The sequence below is a fragment of the Oreochromis aureus genome, linkage group 23 (genome assembly GCF_013358895.1).
Source record: "Oreochromis aureus strain Israel breed Guangdong linkage group 23, ZZ_aureus, whole genome shotgun sequence".
NCBI classification, from domain to species: Eukaryota; Metazoa; Chordata; class Actinopteri; order Cichliformes; family Cichlidae; genus Oreochromis; species Oreochromis aureus.
The window spans coordinates 10,306,827-10,324,949 of NC_052963.1; the positions used below are offsets into that span (position 1 = coordinate 10,306,827).

General features: G+C 44.0%; 1 protein-coding gene across 4 annotated transcripts; it reads left to right on the forward strand.

The window, feature by feature from the left end:
- Positions 1-865: 865 nt before the first annotated feature.
- Positions 866-15,833, forward strand: LOC116328885 (male-specific lethal 3 homolog). Of its 4 annotated transcripts, none has more exons than XM_039607265.1 (14): positions 866-985; positions 6,766-6,848; positions 6,958-7,053; positions 7,273-7,367; positions 7,452-7,564; positions 7,765-7,893; positions 8,123-8,280; positions 8,991-9,149; positions 9,254-9,489; positions 9,581-9,670; positions 11,149-11,258; positions 11,444-11,543; positions 11,629-11,713; positions 14,635-15,833. In XM_039607265.1, coding segments are annotated over exons 3-14 (1,377 nt in total). In that variant the 5' UTR covers positions 866-985; positions 6,766-6,848; positions 6,958-7,051; the 3' UTR covers positions 14,735-15,833. The 4 variants fall into 4 exon arrangements, with proteins under 4 accessions (XP_039463199.1, XP_039463198.1, XP_031606639.1 ...); XM_039607264.1 differs by lacking the exon at positions 866-985 and adding an exon at positions 1,558-1,834; XM_031750779.2 differs by lacking the exon at positions 866-985 and adding an exon at positions 1,558-1,834 and having other exon boundaries at positions 7,452-7,549.
- Positions 15,834-18,123: the final 2,290 nt, after the last annotated feature.

Genomic DNA, 18,123 nt, shown 5'->3' on the forward strand with positions numbered 1-18,123 from the left:
CTGTACCATCCTCAGCTTGCTTAATTTGTACATAAAAGGGCATTTAACCTTAGCAAATTGCCCATAATATATATGTGCTTTTTATATGCTAAGTGGTTTTAGTCTGTTCAGAACTTAATTAATACATGGATGGCTTTCATCTTTGAGATCTCATCCGTGGGATTTTTTTCATAATGAAAAATCCTACTTTCTCTCCCTGCCCTCAAGCATGGTGCGGGACTTAGCCTCAACTCAATTAGTTCAAACCAATGACATTTTTTGTATCGGACCAATACCAAGCAACTGTAGGGCCAATATTGCAGACACCGATACCAAAGCAATATTAATACTTTTAACATGTAAAGGTAGGTTATGTAGGGGAAAGCAGTGCATCATGATTTATGAGATGATCGAAATTAATTTGTAAATTCTGATCACTAAATCACTGTATCTCCAAAAGTTGATTCTGTTCATCTGGACGTAGCGTTTTGTGGGAGAAACGTTTTGTCACTCATCCAAGTGACTTCTTCGAAGAAGTCACGTCCAGATGAATAGAATCAACTTTTGAAGATTTACTTACCTGGATGATTGAGCATGCATCAAGACGTTAAATCACGTCTTGATATATTAAGCTATTATTGTGTTTTACTTTTCACAATAATAGCTTAATATAATAAAACACACCCTTTACCTTTTCAAGTAGTTGGACACTTTTTTTTACAACAAAAAACCCCCACATTTATTTCATATAATTCAGTGGGCCACATACTGAACTTAGCAGATACAAACAAAGTATTGAGTTTCGCTAGTATCGATCTGATATCAGTACCAGCCTTGAGATCAGATGCTATTTGGATCCGCCCACACCTGCTTGTCCACACCTGGATTAATGGGAGACTGTTCAAGCCCAGTTCAGGTGTTTGCGTTTGGATTTCTGCAGCATGTGCATCGTATATGTAGCACTTTTAGTTCCTAAAGTCGATTGTACGTTGGAGAAATTATTCAAGTGAGTGTTTTTTTCAGGTATTGCCTTTGTTTTTCATTTGCTTTAAAGCCCCCCAATCACGTGTATCAGTCAGCTGAGTGGGCACCCTATAGAAAGGCGTTTAAGTTAATACATTGTACCCTATTTCCTTAAACTGATGTGCTAATCCTGAAGCTTTCTGAGGGATGCAGCTACAACAAACAAATTTGGTTTAACGATCAGTTTGCAATTCAGTTTCGTTTGGATTTAAAAAAAAAAAAGTTCAAATACTGACATCTTCTGGTAAATCTTTGAAACTACACCATATGTACGGTGTCCCCGAAAGCGCATTTCAAGCAGTCTCATTGCGCTTTTATGTGCTGCCTTCACTGTCACGCGGGACTTTTGCGATTGTAGTTGTAAGACTGCGGCAATTCACGTGCAAGAGCCATAGTTTCCAGCTTGAGTTTGTAATGAAAGTGCGTGGAGGGGGCTTTATAAAAGCATTTGACTCGCCGCCTCTGCACCTGTTATCCACAACCACAAGTACGCGCGTGAACCACGCGTGGTCCCGCGCGGTGTCGACTACAGAAATTACGAGCGGTCCTTGAAAGCAGCCAAAGCATCAGCAGCAGTAGGAAGACTAGCAGCATTTCATCCCACAACAGCGCCATCCTTCCACAGTGTGTTTTGGTGGGAGAGCCTTCACAGGGAAGAGTCTGGCAACGAAAGGGTTAAGGGGTTTACAGGGTTCAGATCGATGCCTCCTCTCCCACACGTCGCCATGAACAAATGAATTCGCGGGGAATTAAATATCAATTTCACAAAGGAGAGCGAGTCCTGTGCTTTGAACCCGACCCCACCAAGGCTAAAGTGTTGTATGACGCTAAGGTAAATGTTTTGCACAGAAAGATGCAGACTGGTCGGATTTTCGACTTTGTATAAACGTGTAATTCATTCTGGGGGGGAAAGCAGGGTTGATTCTTTAAGCTGTGGGGCTCTAAATTGAGCTTGCGATGGCTGCTTAGGCCACAGGAAAATACGCTTGCACAAATTGGTGTTTTTCGCGTGGTTTCCGGGTGTGTTTGATTAACTGTGTGTCGCTCGCGGGTCACAATTTGAAAAATGTCAACACAACTTTGAGGTTTTGTAATGTTACCGGTTTGATTGTGTGGAGGAGGCTGCTGAAAGGGGAATTTCACATGAAAATGTTTCTGTTGCAGTCAGTTAGCATTAGAAGCACCTTTAAACAGCATTAAGGGAGTTATTAGCCGGGCGGCTTGCCGTGCAAAGCAGATTAATGTCAACACACCAACCAACAAGCGCACCACGACAGCACGGCTGCTAACTTTGCACACACAGTTGTGTGGCTATTTCAGTTTAGTTGTTTGCTGGCTTTTTTTTTAAGCGGGCTAAAATTGTCCAGCAGACTGGTGGCTATTCTATTGTGCTGCCTGACTAGCTGGTAAGCTAACGCTCCAGGAAAGCTACAGTCTTTACTCCACTCTAGCATGGCTGTTGCTAACCTGAGCTAGCTAGCAGTTAGCATTAACAGTTGTGTGCAGTTGTCGTACTATATTATATTAAATTATTATTCTTAGTGTCAGAGTGTAGCTGATTTACGTGGATATTTTTTTTTTTTATCCTGATAAACCTGTAAATATTTAGCTTTAGTTATAAGTTGGGTAACTACTGTTTTATTATGACAGGTTCAAGGGTAAAGGGTTTATCTACACTTGTATGTACTTTCTATGGTCTAAAATCCTTCCATAGCTTGATGATTGATGATGATTGCATTAACATCAAGATTCTGCTGAGTCTAGATGTTGCAAGTGTCAAATCCTGATTTGCAAAGTAATAACAGTCATAACCTAGAGAGTTACAAGTGCAAGAGATTTTTTAACTTGTAATAGATTGAGTATTGCACATAACTTAGCTTCATATGCAGGTAATAACTAAGCAAATGGAGTTTTTGCATCATGTCTTGGGGTGTGATAGTATTCTGATATTTTGCGTGGCGGTATCTGGTGTTCCTGTATCGCTGCGATATGAGTATTTTGTTAAATAAATTAAAATACCGTGGGAAAAGAACAAGAGCTCATCTCGTACACCACCATCCGGTGATATTGTTAGCCGTGATATCGTTAACTTACATTAAATTGGCTCACCCTAACAAAACAACCAACACTGGACAGGAGGTAGCTTTGTCAAGGTAACGGCTCAGTCACACAAGTAAAACTAAGACAGAAATCTCTTTACAGCTATAATAATAGTAATTGCTGATTGTATTTCATTTTTTTTTACATTCTGCAAGCGCAACTTATGGTGACTAAACGGTTGCTCAGAGCTTGAGGGTGTTGCGCATGGGGCCACTTTTGATCTGAAGGTCGCCTGATTAGAGGCAACCTTTCTGCAAACAGTTACATTATGACTTGCACTGACAGCAGACACTCTCACAGAGATTGTTAAAGGTTTGCAAATAATTGCAGTCTAACTTAGAAATGCAGACCAATTGCCAACATGTTGCCATCACTCTGAAAGAGTCTTTGTCAATGAGCATAACTTGAGGGGACTCGACTGGCTGCTAGTTGGTTGTATTCTGGTTTTATTCCTATAGATCAGGAAGGTGCTGAGTGCAAATGTAATGGTTAAATGTGAATTTCTGTCTATGTAGACAGCAACAGATATGTGGTTTTTGAAGTTATCTTCTGTTTTATCAGAAACGGATTGTGTGTAATTGCCAGTTTGACCCCATTCATCTTATGGCAACATTTGTGGCAGGTTTTACTGACAGTGTTGGTTTGGTTGGTTGACAGTCTCATTTTGCTGCAAACGAATACTTAAAGTGAGATGACTTTCTTAATGAATAAAAAAAGATATAAGTAACAGAGGTGATAAATCACAGTATATGCTGTTGCAATACTCAGCATGTAATATGTCCTGATCAGTTTACTCAGTCTGCTGGTGTTCAATGCTGCGCCACCTGCAGACCACAACAATGTACACTGCTTGCCACAAATAAGTGATACAAAATCTGTTTGTTGGTCTGCTAGTGGCTAATATGCAAATTCCTTATTATTATTCTTGTACTTGAACCCTTTATTGATTATTAACCATCTCCATCTTCATCCGCTTTATCCGAGGCCGGGTCGCGGGGGCAGCAGCCTAAGCAGAGAAGCCCAGACCTCCCTCTCCCCAGCCACCTCCTCCAGCTTATCCGGGGGAACACCAAGGCGTTCCCAGGCCAGCCGAGAGATATAATCTCTCCAGCGTGTCCTGGGTCTGCCCCGGGGCCTTCTCCCGGTGGGACATGCCCGGAACACCTCACCCAGGAGGCGCCCAGGAGGCATCCTTGTCAGATGCCCGAACCACCTCAACTGGCTCCTTTCGATGTGGAGGAGCAGCGGCTCTACTCTGAGCCCCTCCCGGATGGCCGAACTTCTCACCCTATCTCTAAGGGAGAGGCCAGCCACCCTTCGGAGGAAGCTCATTTCTGCCGCTTGTATCCGCGATCTCGTTCTTTCGGTCACTACCCACAGCTCGTGGCCATAGGTGAGGGTAGGGACGTAGATCGACCGGTAAATTGAGAGCTTCGCTTTTACACTCAGCTCCCTCTTCACCACGATGGACCGGTGCAGCGTCCGCATCACTGCAGCCGCAGCACCAATCCGTCTGTCGATCTCCGGCTCCCTTCTCCCATCACTCGCGAACAAGACCCCGAGATACTTGAACTCCTCCACTTGGGGCAGGAACTCATCCCCGACCTGGAGTGGGCACTCCACCCTTTTCCGGCTGAGAACCATGGCCTCAGATTTGGAGGTGCTGATCCTCATTCCCGCTGCTTCACACTCGGCTGCGAACCGTTCCAGTGCGAGCTGGAGGCCTTCACCTGATGAAGCCAACAGAACCACATCATCCATAAAAAGCAGAGATGAGATTCTGAGGCCACCAAGCAAAAGCCCTCCGCCACTTGGCTGCGCCTAGAAATCCTGTCCATAAAATTATGAACAGAACCGGTGACAAAGGGCAGCCCTGGCGGAGCCCATCACCCACCGGGAACGAGTCCGACTTATTGCCGGCAATGCGAACCAAACTCTTGCAACGGTTGTATAGGGATCGAATGGCCCGTAGCAATGGGCCAGACACCCCATACTCCGGCAACACCTCCCACAGGACACCCCGAGGGACACGGTCGAATGCCTTCTCCAAATCCACAAAACACATGTAGACTGGTTGGGCAAACTCCCATGCACCCTCAAGTATCCTTGAGAGGATAAAGAGCTGGTCCAGTGTTCCGCGACCAGGACGAAAACCGCATTGTTCCTCCTGTATCCGAGGTTCGACTAACGGACGAACTCTCCTTTCCAGCACCCTGGCATAGACTTTCCCAGGAGGCTGAGGAGTGTGATCCCCTGTAGTTGGAACACACCCTCCGGTCTCCCTTCTTAAAGATGGGGACCACCACCCCGGTCTGCCAGTCCAGGGGTACTGCCCCTGATCTCCACGCAACATTGCAGAGGCGTGTCAACCAAGACAGCCCCACAACGTCCAGAGCCTTCAGGAACTCGGGGCGGACCTCATCAACACCAGGGGCTCTGCCACCAAGCAGTTGTTTAACTGCCTCAGTGACCTCGCCCCCAGAAATTGGCGGGTCATTCCCCTCATCCCCAGACTCTGCTTCCTCCTCGGAAGACGTGTCAGTGGGATTAAGGAGGTCCTCGAAGTATTCCTTCCACCGCCTGACAATTTTCTGTCGACGTCAGCAGCGCTCCGCCAGCACTATACACAGTGCAGGTAGAGCACTGCTTTCCCCTCCTGAAACGCCTGACGGTTTGCCAGAATCTCTTCGAGGCAGTCCGAAAGTCTTTTTCCATGGCTTCTCCGAACTGCTCCTACACCCGAGTTTTTGCTTCAGCCACTGCCCGAGCCGCATTCCGCTTGGCCTGTCGATACCTGTCGGCTGCCTCTGGAGTCCCACAGGCTAACCAAGCCCGATAGGACTCCTTCTTCAGCCTGGTGGCTCCCTTCACCTCTGGTGTCCACCATTTGGTTCGGGGATTACCACCACGGCAGGCACCAACCACCTTGCGGCCGCAGCTCAATGCAGCAGCTTCGGCGATGGAGACGCTGAACATGGTCCATTCGGATTCAATGTCCCCAGTCTCCCTCGAAATGCTGTTGAAGCTCTGCCGGAGGTGTGCGTTGAAGATCTCGCGGACTGGGGCCTCTGCTAGATGTTCCCAGCACACCCTCACTACGCGTTTAGGTGCACCGGGTCTGTCCAGCGTCCTCCCCCGCCACCTGATCCAACTCACCACCAGGTGGTGATCAGTTGACAGCTCAGCCCCTCTCTTTACCCGAGTGTCCAGAACATATGGTCGCAGGTCTGGTGATACGATTACAAAATCGATCATCGACCTGCGGCCTAGAGCATCCTGGTGCCACGTGCACTTATGGACACTCTTATGTTCGAACAAGGTGTTCGTTATGGCCAAACTGTGATTTGCACAGAAGTCCAATAACAAAACACCGCTCGGGTTCAGATCAGGGAGGCCGTTCCTCCCAATCACGCCCCTCCAGGTCTCGCTGTTGTTACCCACGTGAGCATTGAAGTCTCCCAGCAGGACAACAGAGTCTCCAGATGGGGCACCTTCCAGCACCCCCCCCAGGGACTCTAAGAAGGCTGGGTACCCTTTTTTTTTTTTTTTTTTTTTTAAAAACAGGAAATGAATGATTACCCCAGAAAATGGTGGTGTTGGGTACTTGCTAAGTTATGAATAGATGTTTAGCAGGATTACACTAACTGTGTGTTCATGTTGCAGGTCCTTGATGTCTTGATAGGTACAGATGAACATGGAAGACGAATCCCGAAGTACCTGATTCACTTCAATGGTTGGAACAGAAGGTAAAATTGTCCTTTCATCAGCTTTTGTAGGAAGCAGTAATGTAGCACTGCTGTCAAAGCCCGCACTTTTAATTATTTATATACTTTGCATATATGGCTGTTTTTGTAGCTGGGATCGTTGGGCCGCAGAGGATCATGTCCTAAGGGACACCGAGGAAAACCGTAAATTACAGCGTAAACTGGCTCGCAAAGCTCTAGGTCGCATGTAAGTTCACGTTCTAATCATCCACTGAGTCGGAGGAATAATTATCAGTTATTACTTGATGATGAAGTTCTGAAAAATTTTGATTTAAAAAGTCCAGTGTGGTGTATTTCATTTCATTGCCTGCAAGTTTTGGATTTGACCTTTCGGAATGACTGTCTGTAGAAAAGTCTGAGACAGTTTTTTTTTTTTTTTTCTTTTCTTTTTGTTTCTCGGTGATAGGAAGAGAAAGGGATGGGTAAAGAGGCGTCGTCGTCAGTCTGGTACTAAATCTTCTCTGAAGACTCTCCCAAAGGAGGACGACAGCGATGACGCGTGTGAGAAATCTCTCTGCATCTCTTTGTCTTTTGCTCCCCGTCTCCCTCAGCAATCACGTTAAGCCCCGCGTGTTCTTTCTCTAGGCTTAATTTCAACTTCGGAAAGCAGCGACGGGGACGATTCTGACCCCGAGTCTTCAAATAGCGGGGACAGCACCTTCTCTGAGGACATCAACAAAATGGTAAAAGTTGACAGTGTACGTCTCAAGGTTCAAGGGCATGTAGATCACCAGTTGCATTGCAGGCCTTTAGGTAACATCACTGTCAGACTTAACTTGAAATAAATGACCTTGATATCTGTAATTCAACTGTGGTTGTGGGAGGGATTTCTAGCCACGGAAAATCTACGCGATTGGTTTTTATTGATCCTCCATTTGTACATTTGTTTTTGTATCAGAGGGTTGAGGCAGACGTGAATGTCAAGAGGGAATGTGAGGAGAAGGTCGTCCATGTTGACATCAACATCCCCGATATTCTGAAGAAGAAACTGGAAGATGACTGCTTCTACATCAACAAGAGGAAGAAGGTGTGGACAGCAGATCCTGGGCACACACCGCTTTCTAAAGCCTATATACAAAATGTCAACAGCTCATTGGTTGTTTTTGTTCTACAAATCCATCATAATTTAGCTTGGCAGCTAAAGGACGAGTGGGCACGACTCAAAGAGTTTTGACACTGGTTTGTGTTTGGAAAGAATTGTAGGATATGGAACTGAAGCGTGTCAGTATTTGACCTCGTGTTTTTTGCTCTCTCAGCTCGTGATGGTTCCCTGTCAGACAAACGTCGTGCACATCCTGGAGTCCTACGTCAAGCACTTTGCGATCAACAAAGCGTTCATGGCCAATGAGCGGTATAGGCGTCAGCAGAGCACCACGCAGAGCGGCAGTCCACAGCCAATCCCTCCAGAGAAGAGGTTAGTATTCATGCTGTTTAAACAGGAGGGGAAATAAGGCGATCCAAGCACGCAAACCACTTAGTCTTCATTTCCAAGTGTCCAATAGAAAATGGTTAATGGGAATTATAACTGAAACGCGCTCTAATACATACAAAATTGTGCGCCACTTTATTAGGTACACCTTTCTTCGAACATTTTTGATCCCCTTTTGCCTTCAGCACTGCCTTAATTCGTCATGTAAAGATGGTATTTGGTTATTTTTGATATGATGGCGTCACAGATGCTGCAGATTTGACCTTCTGAAATTATTCTATGTCAAATAACAAAGCTTGACTCATTCATTATTCTTGTTTTAGATTTCTTAAATATTTTTATGTTATTATTTTTATGTTATTATCGCAGACATGGAGACTTAGACCAGACAGTAATCCCCCTCCCCCAACCAGATTTGGTGAGAAAAGAACCAAACGGGACAGGCGGGGGGTGGGTGGGGGGGAATTGAAGCAGATGAGCTACAGAAGCAGAGATGATCTTTTTTGCACCTTGGTTGCAAAAAAGGTGCAACCAAGGTTGCTTCTTTCTTCTGACCATTCTCTGTAAACCACAGTAACATTTATCTTGTTGAAATTATCCTGAAACAGGGCACTCGAATAGCTTCCCTTCACTGGGGCCTGTATAATCAACTTACACTTGTTACATCTCTTATTCCTTCCTGTTTTGTAATAAAGTGAGGAGCTGTGTAAGGAAATGGTCGACGGCCTGAGGATTACGTTTGACTTCACCTTACCCATGATCCTTCTCTACCCCTGTGAGCAAGCCCAGTTTAAGAAGGTCAGCTCCTCGAGGCTCTTCCTGGCCATGAATGAAGGCTCCCCCTGCTCGAGCAAGTAAGTGTGCTGCGATGAATCCCTTGCGCCGCATCAGAAAGCATTGCGTTCAACTGCTGTGCTGTTTATTTTATTTTTCATTGCATTTGCCTTTGCCTCCAAAGCACCCAAAGAGAACGCAGCCCAAGCCCACTGGGGCACAACCCGCCTACCCCTCAGTCCACAGACAGCCAGCCAGCCCTAAGCGACATCTCTACTACCACCCCCACCACTCCAGCCCCGACCCCAAAGCGCCGGCGCCACCCCGATATGGACTGCATTTCCTACCAGTCGCAGTCGCTGAGGCGCTCTACCAGGAACACGTCCGGAGGCGACCGTCCAGCTGAGGGAAGCAGCGGCGGTAATGAGTTTAAGTTCTTCCTGGATTTGATGTAGCTTTATATGTGTTTACACAAACTCAACTTAGAAATGCAACACATGTCATGATACAGGTGGAGGCAGCGCCACGGCGTCACCGCAGCTCAAACGGCGAGTGGTCGACACCTCATCGCAGCCCAAGTTCTTCCTTAACCTTGACAAAAGTAAGCTCCGTGTCTCGGAAAGTACTCTGTGTGATTGTAAGTTTGTAAAAATCGCTATTATGTTCTGTTATTTTCATTATTATTAGAATTACCATTACAGACAGCAGATTTGAAACTCTGCTGTTTAGTGATATACAAAGGCCTGTACTGCAGAGATTTATACTTCAGTGGGAAATCTATGTCGTAGCTGCAAACCTCTTTGAAACCTTACAGCGTAACCTGACGTGCACCTCCCCAACATTCCCTGCAGAAGTCTAAATCAAATTTGACTCATGATTTAACCCATTAGAATCCTTAGTTCGTCCACATAAGTAGACAAGTGTTCACCAGGTTCTCCGTTCTTCTTTTAAACTTTCTGAAGCAGGTTTTATGTGTAAAATGGCAATAGTAGCAACTCTCTGCTAAACTGTTGCTGTAATAGGCTTGTATTGTCACAGGTCATGGCATGCTCAAGTACCACAGAATGAGACCAAGCATTTCTCTGTAACCGTATCCTTTGATCTTGTCGCCTGTGCAGATAAAACCTCCCCAACACTGACAAACTCAGCTGCCTTCAAGAAATTTAAACAAAATGCAAACCAACAAGAAGAGTTTGCAAAAGTAGAATGAGAGGGTTCAGCTCTCGGGCTCCTGTGGAAGCAGCTCCCAGTTGGGTTCAACAACTCGCTCATAAGGGATCATTGGTGTAGTCTGGAAACTTTGTCTTTCCCTCAGAGATGCAGATTTATTTATTTTTATGTTTTTAGGGGAAGGTTTGCATAATTACACTCACTTCCAGAAGCGGGAGACATGAGCTCCTCACTGCAGGCTTTATTGTAGCCATGTTTCCTGATTGGGTGAAGATCAGAATAACTCACTTCCTGTAAACGCACAGTGATTGTGTTTGAGTGGTAACTTTGATTTTGTAGTAACCAGTTTAGCCCAGTAGATGGTGTTATCTCACTTCTGTCCGCCCACATTCTTCCCATCTTCAAAGTCAGCAGGCTGCTCTCTGCCAATGAAGTTATTACAGTGAACTCACGTTAAATGTAAAAAAACATTTAAATTAACAAAATAAAAATAAAAACAAAACAACAGTTTTGTGAACTCTAAAAACCAACTAAAATAAAATGTAGTGGTTATATTATTATTATTATTATTATTATTATTATTGTTATTCCTCTGACACGTGTCCTGTATACCGTAATAATTAAAGACTAAAACTAGCAGTGAAATTAATAAAAACTAAACATTTTCAAACTAAGCTGAAATAAGAAAATCCACTCTGGAAACTAACTGAAACTAAACTGAATTTAAAAACAACAGGTCCAAATGAAATGAAAACAAAAACTAAGCTCTAACAGTTTTAATCGTTTCCTTTGAATGTTTTTGTTGATCATCGATAGCGTGCTGTGAAAATGTCTGAATAATTAACAGAATCAGCTGATCTGTCTTTCTGGCAGTGATCTTTATTTCCTTTTATTTTCCCCGTCCCGCAGAGACTCCAGTGCACAGCGGCTCCTCTTCCCCGTTGCCTTTGACCCCAAGCAAAGAGCGCAGCGGCCCTTTCTACGGCCTGGAGAGCCGCAGAAACAACGAGCTCAATGAGGTGACGAAACTGCGTGATTATCTGGAATCTGGGAATTTCTCAAGGGCACTAGGGTCATTTTGTGTCTCGTAATGTGCTGCTGTAGATTTGTATACACCACCCAGTTGACAGGAGGTTGAAACATTGCACAAATTTCCACTCACAACTCCACTAAACTGTGCTGTTCTGTTTGCTCTGCCCAGCAGGTTTTGAGTTGGAAGCTGACTCCTGATAACTACCCTCTGAATGACCAGCCTCCTCCGCCATCATACCTGTATGGGTCACAGCACCTTTTGCGACTCTTCGGTCAGTTTCAGTCCAGACACTGTTTTTGCTACTAGCCTTTTCCCCACACTGAAACACTCCCATAATCCCTGTTTTTGGCTTTTAGTGAAGCTTCCTGAAATCCTGGGAAAAATGCAGCTGCCTGAGAGGAGTCTCCGAGCCCTGATTAAACATCTGGAACAGTTCCTCAGGTAATTGGTTGTTAGTTAGGAGACTTAGATCAGCAAGCCTGATTCACGCTCAGTGCTGCTGGGTTCACAAAAGCAAGAGTTTAAAACGATGGACAAATCACTAATATGCCCAAAATAACCGAGAATCACAAAAACAAAAAGGAGGAGCAAGTAAACGAGAACATGGAGGGGAAAGCTGGAGTGAGAGGGAGCACGTGTTGGAGGGAGGGAGATGAGTGGGCATTACACAAGCGCCGGAGTCTAATCTTTAAATCCTCCCGAGTGATCTTCAGTTCAGCCGCTCCCAAACCTGAGGGGATTTAGGTCCTCTGGTTCTGTAATCAAACGCACGCAGTGCCGCCTTCTGCCATCAAGCAGCGCTGTGGAGCCAGTGAGCCGAGCTCGGCACGGAGCGGGAACAGATCTCTGCTCCGAGAGCCGGCGTTGCCTCTCTTCCATCACTTAAGTGGAAAGCGTTTATAAATGGTTTTCGTTAAAGGGTTGTCAGGGAGATGGTCAGTTTGTCAGGACGAGGTGAGGAGAGGGGGACGTGCAGCAGGGAAGGATTACAGCATTCGTCTAAGCATGGGATGCATCTTTTTTTGTTTTTTTCTTTGTTTGTTTGTGCCCCTTTTCTTGTGTCAAACATCATTGTCAGCATGTGACTATTACACTATTACCTCAAGCATTAGCAGTGCCTCTTGGCAAGGCACCCCTGCAGCGCCATCAGCAGTAGGGTAAACATGTGCAGAAGGTTCTCTTAATTCACTCGACTGCTGATCGCTTCTTTGTCTTTTTCTGAAGGATCATCGTTGTGTTAAAGGGCACAGAGCTGTTCCAGGATCAGTGTTGCTCTCTGATGTTTCCTTCATTTCTAATTAATATGTTCACCATGTTGCAGTTGGTGAGATCCTGAACACAAACTAACACAGTGGAATATTTTTTTTTTCTTTTTTTCTTTTTTTTTTTTATCTCTAATCAGCCTTGTGGCAGATTGTGCCGAGCGGGCAAAAACTGATTGATGTCACAGGGACTGATGTGCATTGCATTCTGGGATTTGGCCACACTTGATCTCTCACTCTCTCTTTCTCCGCTAGCGCGAATACGATTAAGTGTGGGGCGCACGTGTGCGGCACATCATGGCATATGTACCTGTGTCGTTTCTGATCCAGCGCCAACGATGACGACGAGGCCTAAATGTCTGGCACAAAAGAGGCCCCAAACTTTTCAGAGCAACAAATAGCTGCTTTTTAATACCGATTTTATCCTTTTTATTTAAAGGTTTTAAGACAAAAGAGTCGAGCTTTGCTTTGGTTGCTTGTCGCGCTTTCCCATCAATGTCCCATTAGTTTTTGTTGTTTCTTAAGTTCTGCTCTGATGAGGATAATTTGTTTGCATTGAGATTAGGAAGGCCGGTGGAGCTAAGATGAGATGGCAAGATTTAGAGGATTTGGCCGAGTGGCGGATACTAAGAAGATTCCAGATTAGTTTTCCCCGCTACTGATTAGATGGGAGGGTGGGGTGGGGGTGGGGGGGATTTTTCACTCTTTCCCTCTCTGGCTGTCGGTCAGTCGTCTTCTTGGTCTTTCTGTCACAGTGATTGGTTATAGGGATTGATGGTGGGGCGTGGGCTTTGTCTCCAAAATGTCCACTCCAAGGTGAGGGCAGAAGGCGGCAGAGTGTGGGATTTATGTGGAGCACAGCCAGGGATATCTAGGAAAACACAGGCTGATGTCAGCCAAGACTAGGTTTAAAAAATCGATTTTCAGATTCAAAACGATTTTAGCTTGAATAAAGCGATATCAATTCATTAAATCCTGAATGGATTTTTAAATATAAATGTACTTTGCTAGAAAAACGCCAGAATCTCAGGTTAAAGCTCACAAAACTATTTCAACAACAACCAAACAGCTAAAACTGCAAATGAGAGCAGGTAAACTGATTCCTCACAAAGACGTAAACTCAAAGCGTGGATCGTTCACCCGACGACACGTACACGCCATCGGGGCTGAAAGCCGACATCTCACAGATTCTGATGCTGCAGGTTTTGTCACTCTCTGACCAAAATTCACTGAACCAGCAACAAAAGAAGATCCAAACTACGCTTCACGTTTGATAAACATCGTCATTAATTCCCTCTTACTTTGGCTGTTTTGCTTCCACCATGATAAAATCACACTTCCTGCGCAGCTCTCTCTCTCTCTCTCTCTGTGTACTTCAAGAACAGTTTCCCATCTAAAATCTCTGTTTTCGGCATTATTTGCTTGCTTATTGTGCACCAGTCTACCTTTGTGTACAGCGCTGTTGGCCGCTGTTTTGTTTTGTCAAAAATGACTTCGGACAAGAAAGTCTCATTTCTGCTGTTCAGTATCGAAGAAATGTAAACTTTTTAAAAATCATGCCACAATGCAAAACGCTTAGCTGTGTCTCTAATAAAACCTGTGCTCTGCTTCACTTCAGCAGTATCAGGTAATGTTCATATGTTGATTCATGGTTTTCTTCAGTTTGTGATCTACTGCAGAATAGTCTTCAGTTTTATTTGTCATATGCAAGTTAGCACAGGATCAACATTGCAATGAAATGTGTTTTTTAAGGTTATCTGCTATAAAAATATTTTATCCTCAGTTACTCTGACACAAAGGCATCTGCTGTGATGCTTACACCTCTGAAGTCTCACAAGTGTCAGCTTTGTTTTTATACATAGATATACAAATATGGATATGTACTGATAAATTAACAGAATTATAATATTTCTGACTGAGTCAAAATTTGGACCTTGTAAATCAGAATTGAATTGATTATAGAAGTCGGTGTCTATACTCAGCCCTAGCCACCACCATCCTTGCACTGTTGTCGTGTAAGCCTGTCATGTGATCTTCATCTGAAAAAATGGCTCATTCTGAGTATTTATTTGTTCTCTTTTTTTGTTCTCTCTTTTTCAGGTTTCTGGCCGAGTTCCATGAGGATTTTTTTCCAGAGTCCGCATACGTGTCGGCATCAGAGGCCCACTACAGCATGAAACAACCGAGGCCGGTTTACTGAAGGAAACATGGGCCACCCACCTCTTCCTTTGCTCGTCTCTTCCCTGACCTCTAACCACCCCCCTCAGCTTGTCTAGCGCTGACCTGTCTGAGCTCGTGTTTACTGGACTAAATGTCAGCTTTCTCTGGATTTCCGATTTCTTCGCCTCTGGCCCAACATTAGCTTTCTTGGAACATTTGCTTCTACCGTCCCCACTAACCCTCGCCTATGCTCTGCGTGTGGCAATGTCACGCGCGCAAGGCCACGCCTGTGCCGCTTTGCTGTGGTTCATGTCGAGGGCAGCTTTCTGTAACCCTTGGTAAGACTGAAATCTTAGAAAACTACTAACCATCAAAGCCTCATTACGGTGCTCTGCTTGTCTGCCTTCCCGATGAACCCATTTGGGATACTCGCAAGGGCTTTGTATGCAGATTTGCTTGTTTTGGGGGTTTTTTGTCTTTAAGCTTAGCCCCGTCCAAGTCATGGCTTCCTATTCGTGGCAGCGCTGCCACCAACCTTTTCCCTGAGGCTGCATTAGGACTCTCTCTCCCTGTCCTCAATGTTTTCCTGCTTTCACTGAGCTGATCAAATTCACCGACTGTTCAAGAACTTTGATTCAGGACTGATTTCTTTAGGTTCTTGAACGTTTTATGGTCTGTTCAGTGTCCTGTGATCTGCTTTCCTGCTTTGTTTTGCATGTCTGATAACTGTCAGTCATCTGATTTTATAGTTTCTTCCCTCCTGTCAGTAAGAATCAGGCGCAATTTGTCCTAAAGCTCATCTTCAGTTAACGGGTAGTCTTAATGCACAGTTCTTCTAGACCCTGAAGCTTTTTTTGGACCAGTTCAGTTTTGAATTTTATGTACAAATGTACAATTTTTAATACAGCAAAAGAAACGATGTGCTTTACTCGTGAAATTGTGAACATGTAAATAAATGCAAAACGCCTGTTCATCAGCATGTTATATTTCTTTGTACACCACTGGTTCACTCCAATAATACCTCAGTTTGTTTTTGCTCTCACATGCTATGCACAGGATGTCTGAATTTTTCTGTTTTATTTGAACGCTTTTGTTTCCTTCCAGCTCTGTTCATAGTTCAAATAAAGACGTTTTCTGAAGGCTTGCAGCTTATTTACATAAGCGCGAGGCAGCGAGACGGCTGGGCGCCCCTGCCAGTTTTGTGTATGCGCTTCTTACACCTTGGTGCCTTTTTCACTATAAGATGAATTAGCAGGAAGCACGCAAGTGGATTGTGATGGAGCACTTTAAAGTTGGACACAGACGGGAGAATTTTATCAGCTGCCTCGACCTTGCTTGTCAGCACGCAGCAGATGATTTAAAATTGAGGCCGTGGAAGTTGCTGCCACAGCTTGACATTTTGATTCTGCCGTCTTTGTCAACAGGACTCTTCTGTCTCACAGCAACTTAAAAGCGACCCTTATTGAAACTCCTGGTGCTCGTTTGTACTGTATAAGTGTGGCACCACCGGTGCTCATCCAAAGTGATAAAATGACTGAGAGAATAAAATAACTACAGTAGCGGGAAGATATGTTTAACTGATGGTGTACGATACTGCCACGGCCAGCTGGACTGTTGGTCTGATCGATGTCTGCTGAATGTGGATGAGGCTCTGAGTGCTCGTCTCAAGAGGTGGCCATGTTTTTGGCAGTTATTTAGATTGGGTTGTTCTGAAACAGCACTTGATTTAATGTGTGGGGAAAAGTTGGAAATATTTGTCATAGTGAAGTCAGGAATGTCACCACATCATTCAGTGGATTTTAGGAATGAGGTCAGAAGACTAGTCCGCAAGGCTTTTTGTCTTGGGTTTGGAGTGAGCTTACAGGGGCCACTGTGTCTGTAAGAGCAGAAAAATTCCCATCCATCCATCTTACACTTGCTCCTCCTAGTCGGGAGCAAGTGTAAGATTGTAAATATAAGTGAAAACCTCGTGCTTCCACCTAGTCTGTTTTAAGTGCAGTGTAGATTCCCTGTTGGGCTAATGTGCTTTTTTATGTGCTATTTATCACCAACATCTGTATCATCAATTTAAAAAAACATAATTTAAAAATTTCAGTTTGATCCACTGATAAACTAAAGCAATGTCAACATTTCCTTTAGTCACCATTAATGTTTCAGAGGTGTAATCTGCAGCTGTCACCTCAGCAGTAAACAGCAGCACAGAGGGTGCATTCACTGTTACAAAAACTAATCAAAATGTGTTTTTGCAACATTAATATTTGACTGCTGAAGAAGCAGCAGCATGTTAGCACTTTACTGGTATGGTATATTCTTTATAAACTTGGCACAAAAAGGAACACAAGCTTTAAGTTGCACTTTGGCACAAGCCAAAGCAGATCAGTCAAACACGGCATGCTTGTAGACACCAACTGACCACTAAAAACAAGTCAATAGCAGAATACGCTGTTTGACAGAAGAGTGCTCAACCCACAAATCCATTTTTTTCTCACAAATGTGGGATTACTATTAAAGTAATTATTAAATGAATAAGTGAAGTCAAAGTTGTATCGCTCTGGAGCAACCAACACAACTCCAATTTCTCTCTGATCAGTTTGATTACATTCTTGCAACATTATGGGGATAAAACTTTGAGGTGAATCTAATGCTAGCTAACAAAGGCTAACAGCAGCTAACAGAGGCAAAAAACACACCACATACTGAGAGAAAAGGAAGATATCCTGAACAAGTCGCCTCAGTATCGTCATCAAACAGAAGTGTGACTCAAAACAGACTTCCTTCGCAAAGGAAAGGACATCTAGCGGTGAAACGTGGACGCTTCTCTACCGGCATTTTGACAGCTGAGGTAAACACCGGACTAACAGCCTACACTTTTCAAAGATGACTAAAAGAGACTAAAACATGTTTGTCCTACAATGGCCACCATAGCTAAGATTATGCACTCAAACTAGGAGGAGTAAGAAAACAGAATTAAGTTGACTGTCATACATCAAAAGAATGAGATCTGGCAACTCTTATGTTCTCTGGAAATTGTTAGCAAGTGTTGATGTCTTTGCTGAACCTACACAATCAATGGATGTAGCTAGATTAGCTGATAATTTGCCTTTCTTTATAGGAACCAGAGTGGTATTGATCCTTTCTTCATCTCATACAAAGAAAATTGTTTCCTCTATAATTGTTTTTGCTGTTATAAAGCAGAATATTAACATATAATTATTTAGACAAGTGAAAACATAAGCCTTATTTATTCTAATCTAAAGCTCTAGATGTCTTTCTGATGAAAAAGTTTTATACATAAATAATTTTTAGACTATTATTGTTATATAGATCTTTAAAAAACTGACAGTACATATGCTGTCTCAGTACTTATACTAGAAATGCTTAATATTGGGTAATGTAAAGCAATACAAATGTTTTTATCAGCCAAGTTTC